Source organism: Olea europaea, chromosome 6, assembly GCF_002742605.1.
Source record: "Olea europaea var. sylvestris chromosome 6, O_europaea_v1, whole genome shotgun sequence".
NCBI lineage: Eukaryota > Viridiplantae > Streptophyta > Magnoliopsida > Lamiales > Oleaceae > Olea > Olea europaea.
The window spans coordinates 1,082,163-1,093,773 of NC_036242.1; the positions used below are offsets into that span (position 1 = coordinate 1,082,163).

General features: G+C 34.3%; 1 protein-coding gene across 4 annotated transcripts in view; it reads right to left on the bottom strand.

Moving 5' to 3' along the window:
* Positions 1–3,671: 3,671 nt before the first annotated feature.
* Positions 3,672–11,611, bottom strand: part of LOC111395423 — a 9,104-nt gene continuing 1,164 nt past the window's right edge. For 2 of the 4 annotated variants that reach the window (XM_023021406.1, XM_023021408.1), the window contains exons 2-5: positions 11,028–11,570; positions 7,494–7,986; positions 7,172–7,253; positions 3,672–4,131 (exon numbers count right to left, since the gene is read on the bottom strand). In XM_023021406.1, the coding sequence (XP_022877174.1) occupies positions 3,928–4,131; positions 7,172–7,253; positions 7,494–7,986; positions 11,028–11,538 (1,290 nt within the window). In that variant the 5' untranslated portion in view covers positions 11,539–11,570 and the 3' untranslated portion in view covers positions 3,672–3,927. Of the gene's footprint in view, positions 4,132–7,171; positions 7,254–7,493; positions 7,987–8,940; positions 9,485–10,065; positions 10,352–11,027; positions 11,571–11,611 lie in introns of those variants that run through there. The other 2 variants (XM_023021405.1, XM_023021407.1) reach the window with 2 other exon arrangements.

Sequence of the window (11,611 nt, forward strand, 5' to 3'; positions counted from 1 at the left end):
ACATCCTATGTAGATTAAAAAACTAAAAAACTAAGGGATTAGATATATACCACATAGTGATGACTACTCCTTACTATGAGTAGCATTATTCTTTTAAGCCTACTATCTAAAGTCTAAACATTCATTTTTCTTCAAACTTATTTTCTATAAAATAATTTTGTATGTAAATTCAAAAAAATTTCCTACTTTTTAACTTCACATTTTTCAAAAAATAACTATTACAAAACTCTTTCTTTTCACAAATAATTGGGCTCAAACAAATCTCGATAAGTGTATTTTATACACTTATTGGGAGCCTAAAGTAGTGATATTTGGTAGTGCTTTTGACAAAATATGTTTTAAGTTGTTGTATTTTATGTTATATAAGTAAAATTTAATGGTTAAACGATGAATTGAAAGATAGAAGCTAAAATTGGAGAAATCCAAAGTGTGGAGACTGAATTGTAATATTCTAACAATTGATTCCAGACCATAAAATGAATATTGAAGATGTCACGGGTTCAATTGGATGCAATTAAAAATTAAAGGACCGAAATTACAAGAGAAAATGATTTAAAACAAGTGAAGATTCAAACTTGATTTTTGGGCAAAGAAGAGAAGGTGCAGGTGGAGAATTATCAAGAAACCATTGAAGAGATTTAAGATTTTAAAATTCATCATCATCTTCTCAATTTATCAAAAATTCGAGTTATTTTTTCCAATTAAATATAATTTCTTATAATTTTGATATGTTAGGCTAGTTTTATACATTGTTAGAATAAGATGAATCCTTGTTATGATATTTTTAGTTTTAAATTAATTATTTTTTAATTTAATTTGTTTTGATTTGTGGTTGTTTATTATAATTTTTATCGTTATTTTTAATTGTTTGATCACCAATTAAATTGTTAGTTGATTTTATTATTATCCAGATAAACAATAGGGTTTAAGCACAATATAATAAATATTATGAAGTTTGATAAATGATAGAGATATATTTTTATGCTTTATATGATTTTAATAGGTGTTCTAACACTTGTTAATACATTTATCATGTTTACACCTTTCATCGAAAGATAGAAGGGTCACAAGAGCGGAATAAACTTAATCGCTTTGGAGAGGGGCTTTCAATTAAATTAGGAATTGACCAACATGAATGGTTTCAAATTATCTTTTTAATTATTACACTAAAAATGGAATACCAATAAGGATTCGACATCTTAGCAATACATTTAACATATTTGACAAAAACCTTCATATTTAGCTTAGTTAATATAATTAGATCTTGTAGTATAAACACTCAAACAAATTTGGCAATTCAATTAAGGTTGAAATTAATTGACACTAGATTAAGTACATAATCATCGTGGTTTCGACACTTATTCACTACTTTATTACTTCTTCACTATCTCGGTCACTTGCGGAAAATCAAACGATCAGACTATTATATTTCATTAGTTTTAATTAATTGTAACTTTAATTTGAATTTTTATTGCTTATATAGTTAGTTTCATTTATTAGAAAAATATTATAGTTTTTTCTATTTTTCGTTCTCAGGACTTTGTATACAAAGTTTGAGACATGATGGATCTTGTTCAATTTGATTTGAAAACCAACCGAACGTTCAGGTTGAGGAGAAGAAGACAATTAGAAGCACACCAAAAATAGCAAGCAAAATCAATGATAGAAAACATACAAAATCTGGTGGTTGTTGAATTGAATGTAAATGCAGCATATCAAAATGTAGCTGCAAGCAATGAAAACGCAAGGTTGATTGAGGAATACATGGTTCCATCGATTGTGGAAAGCCCATTCAGCATTGTGTATCCAACATTTGATTAGTCAAATTATCACTTGAGGACGTATGTAATTAATATGTTCCACAATGCACTACAATTCCTTAAGAGAGCTAGTGAAAATCCCAATGCTCATATTTCGAGATTTTTAGACATGTATGCAACAATAAAATATCCCAGAATTTCAAGTGAAACAATCCGCCTAAAGCTATTCTCTTACCCTTTAAGAGACTCAGTCAAGAAACGATTGGATACTTTACAGCATCACCAGTTGGCACAGTGTGCCAGAAATTCCTCAATGAATATTTTCCACTCAACGATTGTTAGGTTGAGGGATCAAATCACTATATTCTTTCAGCTTGACTTGGAGTGCTACTATGAGACTTGAGAAAGGTCCACAGAGTTGCTTTCTCAGTATCCATAGCATGGGCTACAAAAATGGCTTCAAGTGCAATATTTTCTACATTGGGCTAAATTCGAAAAGTAGGGCTAACATTGACTCTGTATTTGATGGTTAGATAAAAAAAAGGAACAGCAAATCAAGTCTATCAGATCATAGAGGATCTTGCATTTACTAGTGCACTTTGGCCATCAGAAAGATCAAGTGGGAAGAAAGTGGCTGGAATCTATGAAATTGACTCACTAATAGCGATCATAGCACAATTAGCAGCATTAGCTCAAAAAGGTAGGTCGAGTAGTCGGACCAGAATGTAAGCATTGCGGGGCTAGTCAGGAAAGTGTGGACCGTAATGTGGGAAGTCCTCCTGCTCAATCAATTGAAGATGTAAATTATATGCTGAATTTTCAGAGGCAGCAAATATATCCCTACATCAATTCATACAATCCAGTTTGGAAAAATCTAGTATTTGAAATCTCACAAATCCGCAACCCAGCGTCAGTCATGATGGGCAATACAATTTTATATTCACGACCCTTAACCTCATTATCAGCAACATATTATGAAATGATCATTTCTTGAAATAATTTCTATGGATTTCGTGGTATGGGTGTTGACGATGTGTGGTCAGGGAGATGATTCTTGATTTTCTAGATTAATTGATTTGGGGTTTTTGATTTTGGCTTGAAGAATGTTAGCTTATCTTTGTTATTATTAATTATTATTATTTTTTATTTTTTGGCGGGGGGGGGGGGGGGGTCGTTTGAGGTAATGGCTGAAAGTTTGAGATTTCCTCATTGTGTCCTTTTTTGGCTAGTTTTTGGAGTATTTTTTTATTTTGTTTTTTTTTTTTTTGTTTTTTTTTTTTTTTTTTTTGGGGGGGGGGGGGGGGGGGTCGTTTGAGGTAATGGCTGAAAGTTTGAGATTTCCTCATTGTGTCCTTTTTTGGCTAGTTTTTGGAGTGAAATGGGCTGTCCAAAATAATAAAGATGAAATTAATGTGTAAGATGTCATCTTTTTGGTTTCATTTTTTACTTTGAAATATGCAGAAGTAGAATAAAAAAAGATGATGTGTATTATATGAATTATTAAATTAATATAGGTAAATCATGTAACTTTCTCAAGTAACGCTACATAGTCCCATTGGGATTGCAGCCCATTCTAAGTGGCTCTTAAATAGCATTACTCAATTTCCTCTTTACATAAACTGAACTGCAATAAATTTCAATTGGATCGTTAAACTTCAATATTAATTTCAAATTCAATCAATCTGTCAATTTTTTCTCCTAAAAATGCCCCCAGGCAACATACCTTCAGGATTCTTTCGGGTGTTTCGTGGACACCATATACAGTCTGAACCCCTACTCTAAGAGGAAGAATTCTTACTAATGGTATTCCATTCAATGTCCCATGCTGTTTTGGAACCCTTACGGCACTTTTGGTAAGGCGAGTTTGATTCTAGACAATATAAAGGGGAAAACAGTACTGCGTGCCCAATGTGTACTTGAACAAATAATCCACTACCATTATCATGGAGGTTCAATATTCCAATTTTCACAGTACAGGGCGCCTTAGCGATCTCTGGTTTGCCCATTTAATGGTCACAAGAGATTTATACAAAAAGGGAATTGCAAAAAAGACTACCCAAAATGCTATAAAACAAAGTTAGAAAAAGGTATGCAGGAAGCGCAACCGCATGAATACCATGAACTATGGACAGTAGTTCGATAAAAAGAAATACAATAGAGCAACAGTTCAGAAGCACCAACAGTGGCAGGAGAATGAAGAAGGAAAGCGACCAGTTTTGCGAATATACTCTGCCTTCTGTTCTGTTTTAGCAGCATGACAGTTTCTCTTCACCTCTGCCGCAGCCAGCTTCTCTTCAGCTTTACGACGTACAGCTGCCAGTTTGTTTATCAATATGTCTTGTGCTTTTGCTCTCATTCTTTCCACCTCCACCTGCAAAAGGCGATATCCAATGCCGTAACGAGGAACGCCAATATATGAGAAGACGAAAGATAACTAAATTCCCCACATCTACTAATAACATGCTTATTTTTAATTTGGGACCATCAACTATTCAAATTCGATTTATTGCTGCCTAGTAAATGATGAGCATGTTCCCATTACATATTTTACCCTTACTATTAGTTTATCAGTCACTATTATTAAATGTGTTCGTTATTTAATCTGTTATTTTTTGGGGCATGTCAATAATTGAAGTTGAAGAAATAAAAAAGCCGACAACTAATGGAATAAGGTAAGTGAAGCATGCCAAAGGAAAGAAAAAAATTCCAATCAAGGCATGGACAATTAAAATAATCAATAAAGGAAAAAGAAAGAACACAAGGGAAGCAGCTGCAATGACAAGTAAACTTGGAAAATAAGAAAATGAATTAAATTTGCTCTGCATGCAGCCTCAGAATTGAGTAAAAGGGAACTAACACCTGTTGAAAAGGGAGAACTCAGCACAAGAAAATGCAAAAAAGGAATTCACCGGTGCTAGAGAAAGAGAAAAAAAGAGAAGACCAAATGCAGTGCGAGCTATTCGAAAAATAATACAATTACAAACTTCTTTTATCTATACCCAGTGATATCTTCTCTCTATGTCCTCAAATCCCACTATATATTTATAAATTTCTTGAACCAACAGTAAGGATGAATGTAGTCAGCTAAGTGTTTGTCATGGAGATATTATTTGAAGTGAAAAATGATTTTTAGGAGAATATATGGTTAAAATGCATGGAAAAATTATGGATTCATATGCAAAATTATTTTATTGAGAAAATGTGTAGTTAAAAATGAGCTCAAGGAAAAAGTATTTTCAAACAAGCCACGTTAAACAAACTCCAAGTAGTTTTCATTTATTGAACTAATTAATACTATTCACAAGATTACACTTTTATGGTTATGATAATTAAATTGAAAACTTTTATTCATTAATATCATGTAACATTAATCGATTTCCCCACCTTTTTTTCTTTGGAAGTGGTACGCGGGAGTTCTTAAGATGTTATATATCATTTTATTCTTTGTTTTCTTTTCAAAGGATTTGATACAAAGGATGGGAAATGCTCAAGGCAATCTATTGAATGAAAAGAAGAAAGACCCATTCAAGATTGTTTATTATTGACTTAATTGCTAAACCTATGAGACGACAATGGAATATCGCCGTTCCTCTGGTGAGACCTGACCAGGGACAACACCTAAGCATCCAAACTTTTACCATGAAATTTTTAAGTTACCTTTCATATTGTTAAACTTCATTTTTGAGTATTTCTGGTACACTATTTTGGGAAGAGCCTTATATAGCATATTTTTACTTTCGGAGAATGCATTATAATATTTCGTTCCTGTGGTGGGACCTGAACGTGGAAATTTTTACCACGATATTTAGAGTTCCTTTTCATATCGTATTCTATATTCGACTCCATTTTTGTGTAATCTGGTGCATTATTTTGGGAGGAACCTTATATAACATAATTTAATTCAAAGAATGCATTAAAATATCCCTGTTCTCCATTTTTCTTCTCTTAATTTCCTACATGCTCTTTCTACTTCCAATTCAGTTTTCACCCAGGCATAGGGCTGGGCAAATCTCCCGAACCGAACCGACCGAACCGAACCCGAACCGAACCGATCCGAACCCGACGGTTCTTGTCAAATTAAATACCCGAACGGGTATCTGAATTGAGAACCGACGGGTACGGTTCGGTTCTCGGTTCTAGACCAAGAACCGAAGAACCGAATAAGAACCGAATCTTTCTATTTTTTTTATATTGAGTAAATCAAATTATTTTAATTTTAATTTTTTCTAAACAAATTAACAAATCAATGATTTCTAAATCCAAATTTTTGGCCCAATAATTTGTTTCATTTCTAATTTTTTAATTTTTGGCCCAATTACTCATTTTATTATTTCATTTCTTAGCCAAACAAGATCAAATATACTAAATAACCCTAAACACCTACAATAAAGTGCATAACGTTGTCTCGACTCTCGCACTCACATTTGCAACGTGGAATATGGTCTTTAAAATGGAGGAGAGTGTTAACTTAGGATTCTTTTAAAAAATAAATAACATAGCTTGGACCAGTTCTAAGAATAACTGTACCACTGTAATTCAATTTAAATAGGGATTTGTGTGGAGGCCTGAAACAATAGTCAAGTGGAATTCATAAATGTAGTGTCATCCTTTGCAATGATAATATTTTCATTTGGTCCTGACTGGATAATAGGTTAACAGAAACCTGACAGTGGTGGCAAGTATCAAACAACAACTATGACAAAAAGCAAAGCATCAATTTTGAGCTCCGTACTAGGCCCCTGTTTGGTATTGATTTAAATCAGATTTTAATCTAAGTCAAAGTCAAACAATCAATATTAACCACATATTTCATGGGTCCCACAACTTTTCAACCATGCATTTTAAAAGCTTCTATCAAAATCTATTAAAAATCTAATTTTAATCGCTTCCAAACAAGGGCTAAAAGGTAAGGCATTCACTCCGGCAAGGGTATATAACATGTCTGGGGTGGCTTATCTTAAAGATAAGCTCCAAATATGTAGCTTACTTTGGCTTATTTTAAATGTAGGTGGGTCCACATTAAAAATAATCCTCGCATTTGTTGCTTATATTTAAGATAAGTCACCCCACATAATTGAATTAGGGCTCTTTTGATATGGCTTTTGCTTCATGTAAAAGAGTTTTCTGATAAAATTATTTCAATTTTTATTTGAAAACTAATTTTTAAAAGAGCTTCCTATTCCAAAAGTGATTTTAAAGGAGGTTGGTCGCTCTTCTAACTAGATTAATCACTTTCATAAAATTAGTCAAACAGGTCCAAAAGCAACCTTTAGCTATTAAAAGCTCCTTTTTTATTTTCAAAAATCATGCCAAATAGCCCTTAAAATGCACATGGAAAGTAAAACTTGAAATAAAGAAACAAACAGCGTGTATTAACAAACAAATCTTTAATGGCAGAAAAGACAATGTACCTCAATTTTCCTCATCTCAGCTTCGGTCTTTGCCTTCTGATGATCTTCCCATGCCTGTATATTGATTTCTTCACGATTGAACCTGAAAAAACAGATATATTATAGCACAACCAAGCTAAAATAACCACCCTATCGCCTAACCAATCTTGATGAGTTACAGATATTAGGCACCTTTTGAATAGAAACATGCAGAGAATTCAATGTCACTAGATCACTTTCTCAAGATTTAATGGGACACTTGATTAAAATAGAGTTAAAGCATGAATTTTGATTCTTGGTGATGTGCAATGAATGATATGATCATAAGAAATCATAAAATAACCTGGCCATATACTTGGCTTTCTCAGCTACTTCCCAAGCTTCTGCACGAGTTTCAACGACACCTGAAGCTGGTTGTTCTCTTTGTAGAGCATTTTGTGAACTAGAAACATCCTTATCTTCATTTTCTTTCCCAGCCCATGCGGCAATATTCATCTTACCCAGTTGAGTTCCAAGATTCATAATTTCCCTCCGAGTTTTCACTTGTAGCTCCTTTTCAGACAACTCTTTTTGGTTAGAACCCAATGGATCAGTTTGAGGATCAATAGGAGCGACAACAGTTGAAGCTCTTCCGGGAGACGATGGTCGAGAAGGAGTTGGGCTTCGTGTAGGAGTTGTTGCCCTCACAGGTGTTCCAGATCTGGAAGGTTCTTGGCTAGCAAGTGGAGTCATTTCTGTGCCCATATCTCTCATTGATATGGATCTAGCAGTTGGTGGCGGAATAAATGCAGTTGCACCATGGATAGAAACAGATGAATCGTGGCGGTTCAGGTTAACTGCAAACAGACGATTATAATTAGTCAAGTTCTAAAAATTCATCATGTGGGTGTGGAACTAATGTGTTCACATTATCAAAACACTGAGATTTCAAATTTATAATTTGTCATCATTGTTGAAACAAAATGATCAACATAGTAATTGATAAAAGCAAGAAATTAATGTGCAGAGAAAATCAATGTTAAGAATCTAACGAGAATTTGTAATGCTTACAAGTGTTTTTAAGAAATTCCAATTTTGCACATAATCTCCAAGTACCATGGCTCGAGCTCAAGATTAGTACAAACAAAGAAAGTAACAATGCAAGAAAAATGCAAAACAAAAGGAATAAATCAAGATTTCTGGAATCCCTATCATGAAAAGGCCGTTGTAACACCCCAGATTTGCACCAGTAACCGTTATTGTTGAATTTCGGACCAAAAAGTGATAGTTTGAAAGTTCAGGGTCCAAACTGTAAATTTCAAAATTTTCAGTTACTGGGGCCTGATGAACAGTGCCGTGAAAGGTGAATTTCAGGTTAGACTTTCAAATTTTCAAAATTTACAGATTGGTCCCTTAACTTTTGCTTTTCAGTCCTAAAATAGAAAATCATGGCTAATAGTGGGAATCCAGGGTGTCACAGCTGTCAACGTATAAAACTTCAAAACAATAGTGTACGCAAAATCATCTATAGTTAGAAAACAAGGGTACAATCAAGATCAAGAATAAGAATATGAAAATAGTGATCAAAATATTTTGTTGAGAAAAAAATCAGAAAACCATGACCAGAAAGTGGTACTACTACAACGAGCACAAATTCTACGTGCTATCTGCACTTGGTTGCCTGTAAACAAGGAATCCAATATAAAAACTGGACATTTAGGCATGTATACATAGAAACATGAAATATAGATATTGAGATGTATGATATGATAAAACAACACAAAAATTAAAGAGCAACAAAAGAGTCTTACTCGATTCTTTTACACGATTTTCAATCACCACTGGCTTGCTAAATGATTCACTTGGATACGGGCCAACCTCCCAACTAACAGACTTCTGCCCTCCAGTCTCTTTAGTAGCATGACTCCGGTCAATCCCTTTAGTATCTGGCTCCTCAGTAGTCAATAATCTCTGATCAGGCACTTCAACAACCACCTTAATGGGATGTTGATTACTGAGTCCAAAATGAACTAGCTTTCGTGATCCAACACCTTGATCAGCCAGTTCGATCTTTGATATATTAGATGCAGGGCTTGCTATCCACTTCTGCGCATCTTCCCATTTTGAAGGGGCAGGTTTCGAAAAAGAAGTAAGAGGCACTCTTTGAAAAGCCCACGCAGACTGTGACCCCGTACCATCAAGTCCACTATCATAATCCACTTCAACATTGTCTGGAGACCTGATTCTTGAACTACCCAGAGAGAAATTGCTCACTCTACCTTCGCCAATCGTCGCCAAGGAATTAACTCTCTCTGAAGTCATAGCTCTCACAAAACTCAATTACAAAACCATACACTGAACCAAAAAAAAAAAAAAAAAGCATCTAAATTAGAACATTTTTCTTGGAATTGAGTTAATCATTAAGGTTCATAACAATAAGAATTATTGAAAGAAATTTTGTTTTTCTTCATAAATTAAATAACACAAAAGTCCCAGTTGTCTGATTGCTTATGAAAATAACAGAGAATCCATTTTTTATTTTGGTTTTTCATTACATTTATATGTGATGTGAAACAGAAAAGGAAAAATAGAAAATCCAATGAGTTCAAGGATCTTACTGCAACAAAAAAAGTGCACAATTTTAATAAATGTGGGGTGGTGAGATTTGACCTCACTACATTTTTATTATGTCTTCGACAATACACAAGTACACTAATAGGAATCAAGGAACAAACAAAGCAAAATACCAACACATTCTATACCACCCAAGCCTCCCAACAAAATTAAATATAAAAGGAACAAAACAGGAATTTCTGATTAGAGTGCAGGGTACAACTACGATAGCATGCGATATAGAAAACCCATGTTCGACTCGGTTTGAACTTTTAGGATTCGATGATCAGGCTGGGTTTGAAAAGTGAAAACATTGGAAATACCTGAATCTTGTATCTTAGAAACATGGAAAATTCAACGCCCGGTTCATCATCTATCTTGTTTTGGGTTCTTTTCGACTACTGAAGAGAAAGTAAATTAGCAAAAGAAATACGTACCAAATGCATTGAAATGTTGGAAGGGAAAACGATAGCTCTGGGAATGCAGATTTCACGGATCCAAGTTGATTTCTTCAAGCAACACAAGACCAGAAAGGACAAGCAAAAACTGTAAAATCTCTGTATTGAAAACAAGATGAAGTGAAAATGAAATGTCCTCCTGTCGCTTTCAACACGCGAACGTCGTTGGGGAAACAAGTGTAAAGAAAACTAGGTAAATTTTATATTAGTCATCACTAAAATTTCACCAAAATTTCAATCGAACCATTAAACTTTAATTTATCTCAGTTGGATAACTAATTTTAAATTTAATTTTAAACTTGGGAAAATTGCAGCAGCTGTACTAAACCTTTCTTTTATTAGCAGACTTTGCCCAAACCTTCATTTTGTGCCAGCGAAGGTCTCAAACCTTTCATAAATATGCAGCCGAAATCCAGATGGATGGAATCCATCCATTTCACCGTTAGTTGACCAAAGAACTGACTTTGATTCCAAATTTGACCATATTAGTAAGGGCAAAATAGTAATTTGTATATTATCCCATTAATTAAATAAGTTAAATAGATAAACCATAAATAAATAAAAAAATGAAAGAAAGAAAATGTGGGCATCATCTTCTTCTTCCCCCTGCTCGATTTTTCCTTTTTTTTCATGATACGTTGTTCGAAAAAAAAAAAATTTTGACCCCACAGTTCAAATGGTCTGGGTCCGCCCCTGCCTGTAAACAAGGAATCCAATATAAAAACTGGACATTTAGGCATGTATACATAGAAACATGAAATATAGATATTGAGATGTATGATATGATAAAACAACACAAAAATTAAAGAGCAACAAAAGAGTCTTACTCGATTCTTTTACACGATTTTCAATCACCGCTGGCTTGCTAAATGATTCACTTGGATACGGGCCAACCTCCCAACTAACAGACTTCTGCCCTCCAGTCTCTTTAGTAGCATGACTCCGGTCAATCCCTTTAGTATCTGGCTCCTCAGTAGTCAATAATCTCTGATCAGGCACTTCAACAACCACCTTAATGGGATGTTGATTACTGAGTCCAAAATGAACTAGCTTTCGTGATCCAACACCTTGATCAGCCAGTTCGATCTTTGATATATTAGATGCAGGGCTTGCTATCCACTTCTGCGCATCTTCCCATTTTGAAGGGGCAGGTTTCGAAAAAGAAGTAAGAGGCACTCTTTGAAAAGCCCACGCAGACTGTGACCCCGTACCATCAAGTCCACTATCATAATCCACTTCAACATTGTCTGGAGACCTGATTCTTGAACTACCCAGAGAGAAATTGCTCACTCTACCTTCGCCAATCGTCGCCAAGGAATTAACTCTCTCTGAAGTCATAGCTCTCACAAAACTCAATTACAAACCATACACTGAACCAAAAAAAAAAAAAAAAAAAAAAAAACAACAAAAT